Source organism: Aplysia californica, unplaced genomic scaffold (assembly GCF_000002075.1).
Source record: "Aplysia californica isolate F4 #8 unplaced genomic scaffold, AplCal3.0 scaffold00012, whole genome shotgun sequence".
Taxonomy (NCBI): domain Eukaryota; kingdom Metazoa; phylum Mollusca; class Gastropoda; order Aplysiida; family Aplysiidae; genus Aplysia; species Aplysia californica.
In genome coordinates, this window is record NW_004797282.1 from 290,458 (window position 1) to 310,457 (window position 20,000).

Consider the following 20,000-nt stretch of genomic DNA (forward strand, 5'->3'; position numbering starts at 1 on the left):
CCCCCACACACACACAAACACCACTCGAAATAAATAAAACGAGTTCCTTACATAACATCCCATTATAGATTATTATATTCCTATGATATTTAACAAAAGCTATACGCGAGTTTTTCAACCCCCTAAGAGTCTTTGAAACATGCTTTTAACATCAAAGAAGATTACACCAGTTTAAATTATGATAATCCGATTAAACCTTTCAAATATACAAGAGGATAATCCTCGCCCTCGGACCAGCTCTTTTCAATATCTTGTGAGTATCTTTTGAATAATTCAGTATCGGTATCATGATCCGACAGCGATACTGAAAGATTATACATTCGATGCTCGCTCGTGTGATTAATAGTGTTTGGCGTGAGTGAAAAGTAGGGAGCATTTATGGTATTGATTACTCTGTCTGTCTGTCTGTCTGTCTGTTTGTCTGTTTGTCTGTCTGTCCATCTCTCTATCTATTTCAATTCAACAATTCATCTATCCATCCATCTATCCATCCATCCATCCATCCATCCATCCATCCATCCATCCATCCATCCATCCATCAATCCATCCATCCCCCTCCCTCCCTCCCTCCCTCCATCCACCCATCCATCCATTAATCCATCCATCCATCCATCCATCCATCCATCCCTACCCCCCCCCCCCAATTTAAAAAAAAAGGAGTTTACGAAAAATAATTGAAATCTCCAGAATACTTTACAATTTCCTTTCAGTTGTTCTCAAGAGGCTCATTAAAGTACCATGGCTTGAAATTACCTGAACTGCTTTTAGGACATGGATACTACTATGAAGACTAATGAGGTAGCTCAAGAAATTTTAACTGTACTCTCCGAGCCAAACATAGTGAACAATGATTGGAACAATATTTCAGTTTTCTAGATTCTCCATTTTCTGGAATGTGCCATAAATGAGTGATGAGATTGAGATTCACCAAGAAAAATAAGGAAAGGAAAAAGGTCATTTACTATGTGAACACAGAAATATATAACTTTTTCTAATCTGAGTGTATGGCAGATGGAACAAAAAAAAAAAAAAAAAAAGAATGTCAAAAAGACTTTAAAAAAGCAAGTTTTTAGAAAATCTTCATTTGACATTTTTTACTAGCACAACAAGAACAGCTGCATCATAATGTGGAGAGAACAAAAAATTTTTTTTTTACCCTGCCCAATTCTATCATCTGGCGTTTTTGTACTTGGTAATAACAACAAAGTGTGTTACATTTTGGGTTTTGAAATTAGCTGTTAGTCATAGAGTAAACACACAGGAAAATGTTTTACATAAATACATTAATAAATAAGTGAATACATATGTTTCTTCACTCTTATGACATTTTTTTGGGTAAGTTTCACATCTAAGTGTTGCCAGAACCCCAGCTGGAGATGGCTACCACAACTGGTTAGTAGTTAATTGGTTAGATCATGTCTGTCCTACATTCCTCAGCTCTTTCGAGTCACGATGTGGGCACCCTCAGTCACGCTCCCTAGAGGAGTCATCTTTACAGTGTCACCGAAGGTTCCAAAAGTTTGCACGAATGTGGAGAGAACTAACACAGTTCATTCCAAATAGACAGTTCCCTCCACACCATGATGTCGTTCTTTTTATTGTTGTGCTTTTAAGTATTATAACAAAGTCCAAAGACCTCTGCAAGCAATGTATTGCAGATGAAAATACTTTTCTGTGGCAATCTCCAAGGAACAAAATAGATAGAAACAAAAAAGACAAACCTGCAAATGCCTGTCTATATTCAGCGATGAAGGCACTTTCTCATACACCTTATAGGGCATGTGAATGGCATTGTAGGACCAGTGGTTATCCAGGTACCATCTGTAGGATTCCAAGAAGTGTCTCAGGAACGGTGCCCCGGGAGCTGCAATAAGGACCCCAAGGTTAATCACATCAGGAAACACGCCGGTTTTTGGCCAGTCTACATTTGCCGTCGTCTTATGTCGCCGGAGGGACGGCCACATAGGCTTCACAAAAAGTACATCCCAGTCAGCATATATGCCCCCATACCTCAGAAGAATATCAGCTCGGAGATAGTCACTTGCATGAGAAGCGAATTTTTTTATTGGTTCCCCATATACTGATGGTGGAAAATCCCTCTTGATGAAGTTGACTCGTTTATCTTTCACAACTTCCTTCCAGTAGTCCCCGAGAGGTTCATAATCACCATGGATATATACCTGATCCGCTTTTAGGACATGGATACTACTAAGAAGACTGAGGTAGCCCATGAAATTTAAACTGCGCTGTCCGAGCCAAACATAGTGAACGATATTTGGAACAATATCAAAGTTTTCTGGAAGACTTTCCATTTTCTGGGATGTGCCATAACCAACCCACCGCATTAACTGACGAAACTGAGATTCACCTCCCAAAACATGGACAGGAAAAAGATCATTCGTTATATAAACACAGGTGTTCTTTTTCTGGAAGGAATATGTATCAGATACAGCGCAAAAACTGTCAAAAAGACTTTTGGAGTGTAAAAACTTTTGAAAATCCTCTTCATTTGAAATTTTTTCCAGTTCGAGATTTGACTGAGCAGTAACCACTAATGGAGCACGGCTTTCTTCCTGTCGCATCACACTAACCTTATGACTAAGAACACTATCAAAATCAGGGGATGGGCTTAAAAGAGTTTGCCCATTGATCACGATTCCACCTCTGGGGCCAAGTATTTTTAAGTAGGCGAGGGCTAAAGTGACAGGGTCACTAGAGCAAGCTTCTTTATGAGTCAGTCGAGACAGCACAAGGGATGGGACGTCTCTTTTCAAATCTGACAAGAACTGATAATAGCCGTTTGGATCCATTTCTGGCTGGCCAAGTAAATGAAGATAGATGACAGACGGTTGGATCACCTTAAATCCAGATAGCACACTAAGGTAATTGGAAAAAGTAAAATATTTTTCCTCACACCAGACGACATGCAGAACAGGAGGTACTTTGTTGATGAGGCTGTTTTTCTGCGCATGGTGTTGCAAGTATCTGTCCACTTTCACACTTTTCAGCGACTGATTTGTGGGTGAGCTGATGTGACTTTTACTACGGAAATAATGATCAGGAAAAGCGGGCACAAAACCATGCCGAAGCTTTGCTGGAAGCACAAGGGACTTCACACTGTTCTGACCATAAGAAATAATTATGAAATTCAGAATGAGCAAAAACAGCGAAATGGCCATGCTGAGCTTGAATGCATCTCGAACCATGAAGACCCAACATTTTTTTGATGTGCGAACAACAGTGCTGATAGCCTGAGCTCCAGTCACTATCAAACAATACAAATCCATTCTCCATGAAAACAAGCTTGGCATGATTGCTGGACGGCACCTGAAAAAGAATAGAAAAATAAATAAATACCATCTTTTTTCTTTCAGAAGATCTTTTAACTGGAAAAAGTGAATTAATTTTTTAGCAAATGATTGACACTTTTTATGAACTACCCAAAGTTAACATCACTATCCAACATTAATGTTACATATATAATATATATGAAGTTAAAAAGATCATCAGAGCCAAAGTTGTCTCAGGATGAAAGAGCGGAGAGGTTACCACACAAAAGGAACACACAAACAGGTTCGGCATTGAACCACGACAATCAAAACTCTTTCTGCCCAAATGTAAGTTAGGGCAGTTTTGAAACAAAGCTGGCCCTGCTGAAAATTGCATTTTTGAAATAGAAAAATTGCAAAAAATTGCAAAGTAAACTGCCTAAAAATTGCAACCTTCCCATCCCTGATGCACTGATACAGGCTTAACATTTTTAGTTTAAAAAACATGACAATTTGAGTACCGATAGCATAAAAGCAGGACAGCCTTTTAAAAAATCATGACCCACAAAACAAATTTTATTAACAAGATTTACTAGTAACAACACTCGAGTACGTTAACAATTAAGTTATCGACCAAATATAATATAATATAATACCGCGTGACACAAAATAACGGAACCCTCGGTTTTCGTAATAACTTTTAAATGAAGGCATAAATTTTGACCAAATTTAGTACATACCGGGTACTTAGTTCTTGCAAAGATCTAAAAGTGTAGTATGAGGTTTAGTCTATAAAAACAAAAAAAATTTATGGGAGACTTTCGAAACAACCTCTAAATGCAAAATTAGCTCCAATCAATTCAGATCCTATTCTATTTTTCTCTTGAAACCTTCGATATACCAGTAATCTGTGTTTGGATTTATTTCCCATATTTTCTTTTTTAAATTAAAACCAGTATGGTATTGTTTTAACACTAAGTCAAATCGTAAAATACAGATCATTTTTTTTCAGATTATCTGCTTTCCTTGCATTTTTACTCCTATTGGGTAGCAAGAATGCCGAGGAACAGCAATTTGAGAGTAGACTTATAGTTAAAAAGTCCTCCGTTTTTATGTTATGACTCTGAAGGAGCCAACTTAGACATTGTCATTGAGAGCAATGCAGCTACGGCAGGGTGCTTCTTTTTTCCGAAACCTACTGAAACCTATCTAAACCGTCCGAAACCAACTGACAGAAAGAATACAATCTTGAATACATACTCAAGATTGTCGGAATGTATCTCTCTCTCTCTCTGACTTTCTCTCTTTATACAGTGTTTTCATTAATACCAGTGAACCAATTCATTTGTTAGCGACAAAACGGGGACATTCTGAGAAATCCTCATCTTGCATGTCTGTTTTTCACCTTTTAACATTTGTCCGCTCATTAAAAAATAAAAAAATAAAATAATGATGTTAATGTTATGTTATTTTAGTGTCTTGTGAAAAGTGGTAGCACAGAAGGTGTGTTGGTCTATGTGAGCCAAGTGCCTGGGCGTTCTGGTCAGAAAGCACTGAAGAGGGATGTCTGTGTCCCAGCTGTGTTGGGGATCCCTTTGATTTCCAGGCAGGGATGCTTCGCATGCATGAGGTACATATTGAAGTTTATGTAATCTATATAGTCCATGCCGGTCATCGTGACAAAGCGTAAGTGTGCTTTAAGCCGAGGTGTGCTTGAGTGCGAAGTAGACATAACCAGAGATTTTCATGTAGAAAATATAAAACCATATGTTTTCTTAACACTTTGCTGTCACATCTCGCCGATAGGCGATGTTTACCACCCAGTTTCTTTGGATCTACCCCAAAATGCCTTTGATGGCAAGATAGTTTTTACTATATGAGCCTTGTGATAGCAAAGTGTTAAAGCTGATAGAATGAGCCATTAAAAAATGATAAGCGATCAAATTACAAACAAAGAGCAAAACGCGATGAACTAAAAAATTAGTACATTAGCACGGCGAAACTTGAAGTGATCATATAGCAATAGCATGAAGTCGCTCAGCTGGACCGTGTCACTTTATCAATCTTTACTAGAGTCTAGTAGAGAATCTTTGGCTCTACGAGGTCAAGATAACTTGCAAAGTCATTCGTCATAATTTATAACTTTTCTTTTTTTTTTGGTAAGTGTTTTACGGCACTTGCAACCGCATAAGGTCATATGAGCGCGGGGGACACATTTAACATTTTCAGTTGGTAGGAAATTCTGAATTTTGCCTGGGTGGCGGCCAAAGCCTACTATTATCTGTTTCGGACAACCAAGGGATCTCTAACTGCGCAACTTGCACACGAGGCCTCCGACATTTTTCATCCTTGTCCGAGAAGGCTAGGGGTAGATCTTTCCTACCAAAAGATCAGGGGTGTGACTGAAAGACAGCAGTTACTAAGAAGGAGCCAAAGAGTAGCTATAAATATGGCTGCAGAAAGAGTCAGGAGCCCAGAGGAGGGGGCAAAGGAGGTGAGGAAGGGAGGGGGCAGAAAGTGGAGACAAAAGCAAACGACAGAGTGCAGAAAAGGAGGTGAAAGGAGACAATTTAGAGAAGAAAAATTTCTCGCTATCCGGTTTCAAACCCAGGACCTATTGAATGAGCAGCGAACACCTTAACTTCTAGGCCATGAGAGCCCCCATTTTATAACTTTGACCGACAATTTACTACGTCATTTTCCATAAAAAGAATACTGAAATTTCCCATTGCAAAAGGTACTCGTCTGTGCCCTTAGGGCCTGCGCCCTTCCCGGGTAGCCCGGCTCATGCCCTATAAATATATTATTATATATATATAGCTGCGCGCTTCCAGGGGTAACACACTGACTGCATGCTGCAATGTAGACAGTGTTCGACTTCAATGGTTCATCATGAAAGTATTGACTGTCTTGTAAATGAAGAGTGCCCGAAGCCGAAGTTTTCATAGCCGATTTCACAAACGTTGATTATGCGCTCTGCCGGAAACACGGTAAAACCCTCTCCTTTAGTATTTAATCACCCCCCCCCCCCCACAAACACACACAAACACACACACACACACACACACACACTCCCCCCCCCCCCACAAACACACACCTCTGTAATTTTAAATCTGCTGTGTTATCCTTGCCAAGATTGATTAACTCAATGACTTTCTGCCTTTGTATGATTAACATGTTGCTTTTAGGCTTTCAGTAGGTACCAGAAACTAAATTTTCAAAGTAGTTCTATGCCAAATTTATCAGTTCCATTTGAAAGGCCTATATCCACTGAGCATTTTGGTACCATTCTTTAACCTCTCAGTCAATTTTTAAGAAAATGGTAGTTGTTTAAAATTTGGTCAAATTTGTTAAAGTCAGTCACTGGCTGCAACCCCATGTTTGACAGACAATAAAAGAGTACCAAGAGCACTAAACATCTCCACATTAACAGAGTACAATCACTATAACAAATATATGGAGCCTAATTTTTTTCAAGACAGTGAGATCATTACAAATCAGTACTTTATCGCCTCAAACACGATGATCTGTCGTTATTTCGACAAAAACACCGAGCGTTGACCCCGCCGGCGCCGCACCGGGCCCCGCGGCGAGCGAGTCGGCTCTATACTGTAGTGTACCCCGCGTGCGGGGTCACATGCTTTCTGAGTCTCGTGGAAGGATTGATGAAAAATAATTCCAAGCTGATTACTTTATTCTAATAGAAAATAAGCTGATCTTTTATAAGATATATTTTTTAAGCCGGTATTTTACATATTATGTGTAAAAAGTGATCTTTAAACATTTTGACAGTATTTTTAAAAGCTTTCTATTTAGACGCCAAAGGCAAAACACATACCACGGGAAAGCCCGTTTAAAGCTCTACAGTTCTCCGCCAATGAAAAGACGGCATTTAAAGCTCTACAGTTCTCCGCCAATGAAAAGACGGCATTTAATCATTCCTCGTTCCGCGAAGCATTTGAATGCACCCGTGTCAATTTTTCAACCGGCCGACCACGCATTCCGACTGCGAGGGGCTTCGCTTTCGTCGGCGATTCTCCAGCTCCTACTAATCAGACATATAAACAACTTACACCATTGTAACGAAGAAAAGCTGAACTTTTACAAGGTGTACGGCACTTGGTGTTTTATCGCGAAAGAGCTAAGAAACAGCGATCGGAATTACCCCGATTTCACCGATACCACGCGGTCGGAAGGCCACGAGTGCTCGCGAGGCCGTGTTTACGCTACCTACTTTCAGGTGGTGCACATTGGCTACATCAAGTTGCGTAAAGTCGCAGCTCGAGAAGAAAAGCTTTTATATATTTAACAATATCATATCAAGAGAACTCGTCATCTTCTTCGGTAACAGCATCAGTTGACAAAACCGCAAAATCATTAATGCAGAAACATGGGCAGGCCAGGGTACGACTGACTACAGAGGGTGACGGTAGCTGCCTTTTTCACGCCACAAGCATTACTCTAATAGGAAACTGTTCATTGAGTCCTGAGCTAAGGCTCCTGGCTACCTAGGAAAGTTTCCGTAGTAGCTCGCTACTCGAGCACTCTCATGAGAAGTCGTGAGATTTCCCACCCACACTACACTGACCATCTGCATCGCTCAGGGCTCACATGATGGGGTAATATCTACCCCCAAATTGCACCCCTACTCCTCTTCATCGGCCAGCGGCATAGCCATAGCGTTAAGTTTAGAGCCGGCGGAACCAAACCTGCGAGTTTTGTTTCAAATCAAGGTTGAGCGGGCAAAGCATTTTCCGTCTTAGACAGGTGAAACCCTCGGAAGGGAGCGGATTTTTCTTTCCATTTCCGCGTTGGACAGGTTTCCGTTTTATACAGGTAAATAAAGAGGAATATATCAAGGGGGGAGCGTGGAGATTCTGTTCAGACAGGTTTCCATTTTTTATACGGGTTTCCCTTAAGGCAGGTTTGACTGTATGTGAGCCCTGAGCGATGAAGATGGTCAGGGTGGTGTGGGTGTGAAATCTCACTAGTAGCGAGCCACCAAGGAAACTTTCATTGGTAGCCAGAGGCCAGAAGTGTGAAGTTAGTTTGACAAATGCCTGCCACTCTGATCGTACAGTCAACCAAGAAAAAGAGTTCTTTTAATCGTTGATACATGGCAGTGAGGGGTGGCATTGGTTGTCTGTGCTTATTACACCGATGGGTGGGGCTAAGGGTGGAAGCAAAGGAGATGTTCAAATGCTTCTGATGTTTTTAATAAGTCAAACAGTGGTCCTATGAAATGCATGCACTGGAGGTAACTAGATAAATAAGACTGACCCATGTCATTGTCAGAGAGGATAGCAGCTGAGAGGTGTGAAGTTTGACCACTTCTGACTGCTTGCCGACCGGACAAGCGACCTTTGATCCCACCTGCTGGGCCTTTGACCCCCCCCCTTCCATCTCCCCAATAAATTCCCCTAGTCTAAGACTGAATTTTTCCTGGCTCCCTTGCGATTCCGTTCGACTGTAAATGAAGATTGCGGGTGTCTTTTCGAGGAACAATCGTTTTTCCTCCGTTTTGGAGTTGGAGAAATCAATAAGACACTTTGAAGAAAAGAACAATGTCATAATTTCAATCGATCAGTCACCCTTCCTATTTCTCTGTCAATCTCTCTCCCCTCTTTTTCTGCCTGCCTCTCTCTCTCTTCCACACACACACTCACATACGACACACTCTACCGGGTCTGGGCGCTGAAACTTTCCGAAATCACAAAAGATTTCCCCCACAGGGTCTACGTTATACTTCGTTCCGCGTTACCGGGTCTGTAAACACTTCGTTGAGTAGGCCGGGATAGATCTCAGAATGGTCTCTCATTACGGAATTAAACACGAGAAAGTAAACAATAGCCAGTAAAACTACTACTACTAGATCTAGATCTACAAAATTATGAAGTCTGCTAAACTGGATTGGATCCAGAAAAAATCTAGATCTAGATTTCTAGATCTAGATCTAGATCTAGATCTAGATCTATCTGTCAATCAAATTTAAATTTTCTCTTCTATCTCAACTTCAACAACTACAGACAAAAGTAAAAGTGGAAGTGCAAAACTTAAGAGTGGGAAAGTATTTAACTTTTAGAACATTAAGCGACTTACTAATGAAACAACATTCTGGGGAAACAGGTGTAAAACGAGTAAACAGGCACAACGTTGTACAAGTGCAAATGAAATGTTATGTTCTATTCTGGTTTTGGTTTAGAACAATTCAATCAAGTCAAACAGTTCCGGTTGTAACTATCAACAGCTTTGTTTCGACAATATGCCAGGAGGCCATTTACATTCAGAATTGTAAATACAACTTTTATGATTAAAAAAACCTCGTGAGTATTAGAAGGCAGAACACAGCAAAAAGAGAAATTAAAACACGATTTGTTTTGCATCAAATAGACATTGTATTTATGTATCTAGTGAGCTGCAAAGGAATTTCAACCAAGAAGGGTTAAGAAGTTTTACACGTTGCTTTCAAGCGCATACCTGTCATTTGTAACTGTTTACAAATGGCGGTCACTGGATGTTTCAAGACCTAACACGAATTACAATTCCTCCTTTGAATTGTTTTGGGTTGAGAATTTGATTCTTAGAGTTCCAACATGAACTCAGACTTACTCTTAAAGATTTGACCCGTTTGGATATTACTATTTCTGTGGCAGTGAAGCTTCGAACTACGCAAGGTAAAGAAAAACGCGACCTTTTAATAAAAAAAGCAACATTTTTGATTTTCTGCATTTCAATATTTATTTATAAATGTTTGTTTTTGTTTGACAGCTCACTTTGTTTTTAACAGAGTGGCTTAGACAAGTCAGTATTAGGCATTAAAGATATAGATCTAAAGCAGCTTTTAAATCATGCTATTTTCGTTGCCATCAAATGATCCTGGATAGGATAGTGCTTTCAGATATACTATACTAGTCTATACTAGGCATGAATGAACCGTTGTAGCATGGCTGGCCTAGCATTAATTTACTGAAAGACACTTAGCCTTCTAAAGCTTAAACATTCTAAAGTTAACTTGCTGTAAAATCATTGCACACAAACTAGCTGTCCCCAGTGAAGGCGGACCTGCACTCCTTGTTTGGCATTTCTTCTAGTCGAGGAAAAAGAAATTTCTCACTTGGTCATTATTGCTTTTGAATGGTCAATATCTAATTTTCAGTTTTAGGAGTTTCTGTTCTTTTTATTTTCCAGAGCAAAGGCTTGCATTTCAAAAGCATCATGAAAGTGAAACTTGAGGTGCTTGCCTCCACAAACATCAAGAGGACAAAACCATGGCCAAAAATTGTTTGGCTTGGCAAGGTGAGGGAGCAGCTGTTAGTCGTGTCAAAGAATCATGATTTTTTCTCTTGATTATTATGTACCACTGTAGGGTTTTTATCGTGATGTGCATTGTGTCGACAATATTGCACTTGTCAGAGGGCTTCCTAATTAAAACAGACTTTGTTAAACAAGGTAGCACTGAGACTGATCAAGACCACAGTGGAAAAGGAAGTGCATCGGGTTTCAGGTAGAATATTCACTCTTTGGCTGGTTCAGCAAATGCTGAGAAACTGAGACTTCAGTTATCAGCTTTGAGTATGATTGTTGAGATGCCCAGTGGTTTTCATCAAGTGTGCTTTACTCTGCAGCTTTGTGTACACAACATAGCAATACCACAGGCCCCGCGCGGCAGTGTGAAAACGCGGTAGACTCACCCGAGCAAGTAGTAACCTTGGGAACACGTAAATTTATATATAGCGTTGTTCTTTGCATTAGCCCCATGCACCATACATCAATACACGCAGGAGAAATTGAGGCATTCACTGAAGAAAACATTTTTCGAATATCTGTAGCGACAGCCAAGATATTATTGAAGAAAGAGGATTGGTTGGTAGCGTCACCAAGACCTACCGAATGGCACCGTGATTTTCGGACTCTCCGTATTTGGTAGAGGTGCGAAATCCATCTAAATAGTAACCAAACATCTCCAAACTCGGCAACCAATGACAAGAAAGAAGGATCTAGCCTTGGCGGATTTCCGTGTCTTAATCGAACTAAAGACAAGAAAGTGGTAGTTTCTTTGAGGAGATTGTTTTAAAAAATGTGTGGTCGATTAATCCGTGGAATGCTCCTGCATCATCTCAGTCAAGCTGAACTTTATAATATAGAAACTATTACGTGAAATTATCCGTCAAACAATCGCATTTTGAAAAAAAGTAACATCGATGTCGTTCCTGTTTTTCGTGTGGCCCAAAAGCCAGAAAGGGAAACACTGCCGCACACGAGAAACGCTTGCCGCGAGATGTGTAAGCTTGCCCCCATCTTGCTGTGCTGTCACGGCTGTGTTAAAGAGTAACCGCTGATTGGACAGATATTTTGATGGGCCTGAATACCTCGGAAAACACCGTACTCATAGACACGGGTGCAACGAAGGTTTATTTCTATTTGCTATCACAAATATTTGGGCTTAATTTCGGGTTTACGCAAATTTAGTGCTGATATTGACTTCAAGGTATTTGCTTCCAGTATTTACAATGTTTTTGGCAGGAGCAGAGTGAAGATCACTCAGGTATATATATATTTCCGTGGATTTATGCTATGTGTAGGCCTACTTACTCAATAATGATAAAAGCAGAAGAACAATGTTATTTACAGAATACACACATCAAATAGGAATGAATGCAATATAATTGTAGTTCTGAGGCATATTTCATGGTATGGAAGGGGTGTGAGGTGGGAACATATTTTGCTAGGCTAAAATAACTATGTAATTGATTAGTTGTGCACATGATAATCAATTTGAGTTATTTGTATAATATAGTTTCAATTATAAGTTTAAAAAAAAGAAACTGAGCTTGATATTATTTATTAACCTGTTTGGTTACAATTTGGTTAATTATGCACATCATATTCAAATGAGTGCATAATAATTTTACAATAAAAACTCATTTGTCACATTTTCTATTTCATCTCTTTGTGAACACAGATTTGTACATCCATATATATGCCATATGTAACAGAATGGACATATATGTCTATTTTAAAGACATTTGGCTTATTTTTTTTATAGATTATATAATGCATATTTAATTATTTATTTGGCATATAATTACCAAGGTATTGAAATTACAACTTTAATTCTTCCATTTTCTATTTGGTTGCCCCAAAAAACATAAACTCACCAATTTTCAGCTCATTCCATTCATAAACATGTGAAAGTGAAAGTTATATTATAAATGGGTTTTCAATATTCTGGTGCCGTTTACCCTTCTTTATTCCTCAAAAGGACTTTTCTCCAAAATACCCACAATTTCAATTTTCTGACATGTACACAGCCATTTATGGACCAATTTTGAAAAAGTACAAAGCATTTACTTCTGGATTATTGACCTTTGTACCTGTGTTGTTTATAGGTTAGTAGTTCCCATCTTTAAAAAAGCTGTGGTATTGCTACACAACGTACTAACCTCTATAGATACATTCTACGGTCAATAAATTCAACCTTTGGTTTTTGTTGTCCACCTATGGTATAAGAGGGTTCATATAGATGTTGTTATATAAATATTCAGCTAAGATGATTCTCATCTTTTTTTTGTTGTCACCTACGGCTAAGACATTTGGTGTTTCTGTACTTTCAGGAACGAGAAAGTTTGTTTTTGCTGGATGAGAAGCGTATCAGTGTTCTCTACATCCCCTCTGGGAAGACCAAGAGGAGTGTGCCGAAACTCTCGGGCCTTTTGTCAAGCACAGTTTATTTGACTTCAACTCCTGGAGGTTTGAAATTACTGGGACTGAAATTAAATCTAACAATGCTGTTTTTTATCTAGTATTAATGGACTGTTTGTTTAAAAATAACTGGATTGACTGTTGTCCTGATATTATTGTTGAATATTTTCTCTATTGTGCAAGCCAATAGGTTCATTACTCCATATGTGACCTAACAGCTTCTACATCCTGAAACTGAAATCGAAGTTAATTTTTAGAAGAGGTCAGCTTTTTGTAGTGCAACACGTAAAGAGATGCTCTGCTAGATGATATTGTAGAGTGCTTGACCTTATCACTTCCTTGAGTCCTGTTGTAAATGTCATTTTTTGGCCTTCGTTGACCTAATTAGCTACATATGCCATCAGTTTTGTTTTAATAAAGATAGCAAGGGATCAGTTTGATGTGTTGGTGGACTTTTTTCTTTCTACATCTTTTAGGCAGAATTTTTTTTTGATGATCTGTAAGTGTGAAAATATTTGTTTGATCAACACTTTTACTTGCTTTACAGGTTCCCATTTGGTTGGTGTCCAAACATCAGGCGAGGTGTTTGTGTGGCACAAGGATAGAGATGATCTCAAGACTATTTGTGGACTTGCTAGTTTGCTCTTAGACAATAATATTACTTTAGGAGGTAATTCATCACAGTTTTTATTTTTGATGGGATGCGGGTGTGGGATAAATTTTTAACTTGAAAACTTGTAAAACAGAGAGACTGACTCATGAATTTTATTTTGCGTTTGAAAGTATACTTTAGTTTGAGTACAGTGCCATTTGTGTGCATTTGCAGATCATTTTCTTTTTAACCAAACTTTTTTTGAAAATGGTTTTGGAATTATTTCTTTTCAAGGAAACTGCTATGACACAGAGGCAAGGACTCATGAATTTTATTTGAAGGACAAATGCTATCTTCCAACATTTATAGATAGACATAAAATTACTTGGGCTTGAAATACAGTACCTATTATTTGCTGTCTAGGATGCAGATAGCTAAATCTGCGGGGCACAGAAATCTTTCTGCTTTGTGTGTGAATTTCGCTATGTATGTGTTTTATTTTAACTATAAAGAATGATATTGTTTAAGAAAAAAATCTGGGAACTAAAAATTTCTTCGCTCTGTGCGTGTTGTCTTATAATGCATGTTTCCCTATATGAGTGCTACACTGTTTATTATATATCTACATGGGCCTTTGCTGATAGTTTTGTTCCCAGTCATAATTTTTATGATGCAGTGGAGTTGAAGATTTATTTCCTTGGTTTTTGGTTCGGAGACATCTACAATACTGTTCTTTTCACACCCCCTTCACTTTTCCTGTAAATGTAATAATGTGAGACGTAAGGTAGACAGACTTTTATGTCAATATTTTTTGTTTGCACAGATGGCTGCAAAGCTTTTCCCTCTCCGGACTGTTCACAAGTCTTACTGGTGTTGGGAAACCAGAACATTTTCCTGTGGCAAAGAGAACTCTCGGCCACAGATGCCAAAAACAACACCTTGTTGGGCAAGTGGTTCAAGATTTCTACTTCTCTTCAAGTTCAACTGCCCTCTTCCCAGACGAAGGAAGTCAGCATGGATTCTGTGTACACCAGCTCGGAGGTATCAACTTTTGGAGGGTTTACATATTTGCATTTTCGGTATATTTATAAAAAAGATCATTGGTAGGTCAACACCTAAACTTCATTCTTTCTAATTTGGCTTTCTGCCTCTGTTTCCAAAAGTTTTAGAATATCTGTATCAAATATAGTTTTGACATAAGTTAAATTTATATGCACCTTTTGAAAGATACAATTCATGACAATGAACTTATAAGAGCATCTTTATAGTCAAGGAAGGTTGTTGACATGAAACCATAATGAGTCAGTTTTGTGAGTCTATAATGAGGTATGTATTAATGAGGTGTACTAACATTTGGGGGGGGGGGGGGTTGTGAATTGCATCACAGGTACAACAATAATCAGGTGATCTGAACAAATTGTTAAAAGAAATATTCTTGAGTTGTTCATAAATATCTACTTGCCTGAACGACAAGTTACTTACTGTATCCTCATATACCAAATCCTCATTCTTTTTCTGAACATGATGGTGGGTAATACAAGCTTGCAGCTTAAACCCTTTGTTGTTATGATGAATATCTAACATATATATGCATATTTTCAACTAAACTAACTGCAGCAAAACAGGGAATAGGCTTACAACTTATAGTAAGAGGTATGCATTTCCTTACTCCACCTTCAGAAATTGCACAACTTTGTGGCTGTTTTATATCTATAATTAATGTGTTTGCTGAAATGCTTGATATTTTTAATTGCATTTTGGGTCCCAGGTGTTTGGAGACTCCTGTCAGCTCAGTATTGTCTACACCCAGAAAGGAAATCTTACAGTTTGCTCCATGTTCCTAAGGTTTAACAGAGATGAACTGACTGGGTAAGCCTCGTAGACAGTTACATAAAAATAAGAAAAACGTCAGGAAAGCTGAGATCGTCTTATACCGTTATAGTCTTTTCTCTTGAATTGTCATAGATCTTGGAAAGCTATACTTGGATGGGTAGATAGTCTGCATTGTTATTTTTGACTAAGAAAAATTTAAACTGACTTCATCATATTTTAAATCAGGCCTCACATAATCAAGAAAAATACAAGTCAAGAGAACACCATAAATTAGTGATGATTATTAGAGAACATACAGTTCCATCTTATGTGCACAGCTTGATATATATCTACATGAGTTTTTACCATTCCTGTAAAGCCATGAAAAATTTCCAACCGTGGCAGTAAAGTAATATCTATTTTTGCTCATCTTACTGGTTTTTTTTTACCTAACAGCTTTTTCCTTACTTGATTGCAGGCAACCTTCAGAAACGGATCCTGCTGTATCAATAGAGTGGACAAGTTTGTTGTATCCAGTCAAGAACATTCAAGAAGGCTGTGAACCAATCAATATGCGAGGGGCGTATGTCTGTCATTACTCTCATGACGGCCAGATTCTGGCAGTTGGTGTTAATCAGAAGTCTCCAGCCCAGACGAGTGTGTTGTTTGTGTCACCTTTCACAGAAACAGTTCTTGTCTCCGACATGAGAGGCTGTGGCTTGAAAGAGCCTGGAGCTAAAAGAGGACGGTAAGGGGGAAATAATTGCTAGATGACAAATATAAAGTGAACCTACTTACTGCCCGTCATATTTACTAGTACATAGGGCGCCAGTGGACCTAATCTGCTGCTGTCTATATTAATTCAAATGAAACGTAAAGATGTCTTTGTAAGGGTCATGGGAACAACCTGTATATTAAAGTCTCTAATAAGATAGTCTTTAGAAAGCTTGATGTTGGATTAAGAATGTTGAAATTTTGCACATCATCCTTTTAAAAAGTACAGTAGTAAGACTTTTAAATTTTTATTCGTTTTGCTGAATATTTCAGATATGGATTGTTTCTCTTGTGAGAAAATTTGAGTAGGTTGAAAAGATTATTATGCTTTCTGCCCAATATATATCTGTAGCCTATAATATGGTGTTTATTCTTTTTTCTGGTGTTATTTTGTTTTATTGTAGGCAATACTGGATTTCAGACATGAGCTGGACAAGTGACAATCTATTTTTAGCCATCATGCTCCGTAATGGTTGTGCTGGTTTGCTGTCTCGGCTTGGGGAACCGCTGGTCGTATTCTCCAAAGGTTGCTCTGTTGAAATGGGTCCTGCATATTTCCTGCCCCTTTCACCTCTTATATCTGTGCAGTGAGTATATGTATATATATATATATGAGAACCAGCAGTTTTGCATCATTATAGCTAAAGTTAACATTTAATTACCTTTGCACAAACTGTAGGCTTTTTGGCTGCTATAAGTCAACAAATAAAGCTGAAGTTATAATTCACAGGTGAGAATGAACCAGCCAGTTGGCTCAGGATTTTGGCTAGCACTTAACCATCAGATATTTATACAAGTAAAACTCCCGTTTAAGAAATGTGGCCCCTTAAAGCTGTTTCATGGCACATATAGGAGCCTAGCTGATTAATTTTCAATGTCTGTGTTTTCATCATTAGATCTCAAGGTAGTTAGAGATTGGAAAGGGGCGATTTGCCATATTTTGTACTTTGGTCAGTGATGTACATTGCAAAAACATTTCTGTGTATTCTAAAGCTTTGTGTCTGTTTGAATGAGCTAACAAGGACCAAATATTATAGTCATTAATGAACAAACCTTTTATTAAAAGTTTATTGAAGCTGAATGCATCTGGGATTGTATTTCAAGTTAGAAAGAGGTAAAAAAAAATCTCAGATAACATTATTATTATGCATTATTTCAAAGTAGGGTCAATAAGCTGCACTTGCCTTTGCTAGAAGGTTTCAAAGACAGAAATGTATAAGATGTAGGACCTGTCCATTTTCTTTTTCCCTGTTGCACATAACAACTTTTGAATTACTTTTTGTTTAAGGTCTGACCGCCAGGGCCAGAATATAAGCAGTGACCTTCTTCCCTCGGCCAACTCTGAGATGGATCCGTTGCACCAACGTTTCTCTGTTTCCTCTCACCCCACGTTGCCGATCCTGCTCTTCTCCGATGGCTACTTGGTCATCATTATCCAGCTGCCCTCAGAGTTGAGCCCGGTTATCTTCATGAGAGACCTGGTTTTGGAGTCATCCGCTCATCTCAAGCAAATAGCGGAGACACATAGACTGGACCTTACCCTGCCCAGTGCCTACAATTTGCCCTCGGGTGAGTTGGAAAGTGTTAAACCCTCCCCTCGAGGCCAGAAGCAGATGAGACCTGGTCGCATCAATGTGCCTTACTCGTTCGAGGATCCAAGCGTGAGTCTGAATGAGACCATCGATAGTGAGGTGAGTTTTGCCCTTGGAGAAGACGCATCCTCTGTTGCCCAGTCTGGCGCAGTGCGTAACGCCAACTCGGGAAAGATAATCTTCTCGGAACCCGATTATTTGGAGGTGACCGAGGGATCATTTCTCTCGGAGCCCAACTCTTCCATGAAAGCCCTGCAACTGGCAAGGATCAGCCTCTTCAATGTGTGGAAACTGGCAGCAACTACGTCGGACGTGTGGTCGGCAAATCTGGACAAGATAGTAAACCACGCCGTGCACAACATCGTGAAGCTGTTCTCCCTGGTGTTAGATTGTCCTCAGATCAAGGATCTCCTGGATGCAGCAACAGAACAGCACGGAAAGCCGCCTGCTGTACAGACTGCAAGTCTTTTCAAGGTAAAGTGATATTTTAATTGAAACACACGTGGGTGGTTTACAGCCACTCAAGTGTGGTTTGCTCTTTCTTTCCTATCAAACATCTATTGTCGTCATCTGTCCTTTTTTATGTTCGTTACTCTCTTGTAACACCTCTAATCTTCTGCACTTACATGACCTGATTGTGTTGCAATTCTTTAAAGAGTTTACCAAAACAAGCTTGAAACTTCTTAACTGCTGTCAAGTTTTCATTCTTTCTATGTGCCTTTATAAATTATTTATGCAAATCTTTTGCTAGTTTCAGGATGGCGAACAATTGAAACTTTACATTCATCATTTCCTCATATTACAAAAGTTGGAACAGAATGATTGTATCACATTTGAAATTAATTTCAGACAAATCTCAAAGAAAGGAAAATATTATGTTTGTCCCTTCTTCTGTATTACCTCTCCCCAACGCATGCTTTTTATACCACTGTGTGGTTCTTGATTACAGAAGAGTGTTATTGCTGGGTAAAAAAATATTTTATGATATTTGCAGAAAAATATTGAATGCACTCAGTATCCTCATTCTAGTTATATTGGATAGCATCTCTTATGGATCCTTTAAAAGCATTTATAGAAATTTACCCTTTTGTGGTTTAATAGCAGTCATTCATCTTATCTTTTCTTATCTCAACTCATCTCATTTTCACAAGAGTTGATCAGTATTTATATAAAAATGAAGGACTGTACATTGTCCTCTAAGATAAACCAGTACTCTTACTCTTACCCTATTTTTGTATGTTGATTGCTGTGAGTAGTAAACGATTCTACTCTTACCCTATTTCTTTATGTTGATTGCTGTGAGTGATAAACGATTCTACTCTTACCTTATTTCTTTATGTTGATTGCTGTGAGTGATAAACGATTCTACTCTTACCTTATTTCTGTATGTTGATTGCTGTGAGTGATAAATGATTCCCCTTGCAGGTAATCTCTATGTACAGACAGCTGATGGACTTGGTCCAGTTCGACTGCCGCCAGCACCATCTGATGGCTTCTGTTCTGCAACTGTCCCACAAGACTTTACTCACTATTCTGAGTAGCGTGGGGCTGGAGATGAGTGACTCCCGTGTCAAGACCCTCACCGGCTGCTTTACGCTGCTTAAGTTCACGGAGAAGAGCATGCAGCACACGTACGTGGCCATCCCCAAGTCTCTGCAGTCGCGGGGCGTCACTCCGCGCGTCACTATGGGAGAGGGAGATAACCAGATGCAGATACGCGAGGGCGAGGGTCTCCACTCGGAGGTGCAGCTGGCGAAAAGGTGAGCGGGTGTTGGTTTTTTGTAGTTGTTGATTCTTTTCCTTTCGGGACTGTGACGAGCCTTTTGTGAAGGTTTTATTTAGGTTGCCATATGTAAACGATTTAGCAAAGTTTTATTTTCACTAATATTTGCTTTCCTTTGTTCTTCATTTAAAAAAAATTTACGAGTCCCTCATCAGTGCATTTTCTTTTATTAGTCTTCATTTTTTTTGGTAAGAATGATTAAATGTTGTTAGGTCTTGTTTCTTTTGTTTCCATCTTCTATTTTCTAGTTATAGTTGTATTTGGAACATTTTGTATTCCCAGTTTATTTGCGATTTTGAAACATGTCTACTTCTACAGTTTCTCTCTTATCTTGATCAGCGAAAACAAGAATAAACCTCCCTTCTGTACAATTTCTCCTCTCCAAAGTGTGTAAACAATGTAGCCCTGATGCTTTTACTTCTCAGTACTTTATTTTCTTTGTGGTGTGTTATTTGCATTATTGATATGCTCTCATT

General features: G+C 38.9%; 2 protein-coding genes across 2 annotated transcripts in view; one reads left to right on the forward strand and one right to left on the reverse strand.

Annotated features, from left to right (window-relative positions):
• The window catches only part of LOC101864351, a 10,891-nt gene extending 1,370 nt beyond the window's left edge, over positions 1 to 9,521 (reverse strand). The window contains exons 1-2 of the mRNA XM_005090046.3: positions 9,369 to 9,521; positions 1,722 to 3,327 (exon numbers count right to left, since the gene is read on the reverse strand). Of these exons, the coding sequence (XP_005090103.1) occupies positions 1,722 to 3,311 (1,590 nt within the window). The 5' untranslated portion in view covers positions 3,312 to 3,327; positions 9,369 to 9,521. The remainder of the gene's footprint in view (positions 1 to 1,721; positions 3,328 to 9,368) is intronic.
• Positions 9,522 to 9,768: 247 nt separating this feature from the next.
• The window catches only part of LOC101864577, a 60,815-nt gene continuing 50,583 nt past the window's right edge, over positions 9,769 to 20,000 (forward strand). Inside the window, exons 1-10 of the mRNA XM_035970408.1 lie at positions 9,769 to 9,943; positions 10,458 to 10,565; positions 12,884 to 13,019; positions 13,519 to 13,641; positions 14,387 to 14,604; positions 15,332 to 15,432; positions 15,854 to 16,123; positions 16,554 to 16,736; positions 17,438 to 18,215; positions 19,167 to 19,501. Of these exons, the coding sequence (XP_035826301.1) occupies positions 10,485 to 10,565; positions 12,884 to 13,019; positions 13,519 to 13,641; positions 14,387 to 14,604; positions 15,332 to 15,432; positions 15,854 to 16,123; positions 16,554 to 16,736; positions 17,438 to 18,215; positions 19,167 to 19,501 (2,225 nt within the window). The 5' untranslated portion in view covers positions 9,769 to 9,943; positions 10,458 to 10,484. The remainder of the gene's footprint in view (positions 9,944 to 10,457; positions 10,566 to 12,883; positions 13,020 to 13,518; positions 13,642 to 14,386; positions 14,605 to 15,331; positions 15,433 to 15,853; positions 16,124 to 16,553; positions 16,737 to 17,437; positions 18,216 to 19,166; positions 19,502 to 20,000) is intronic.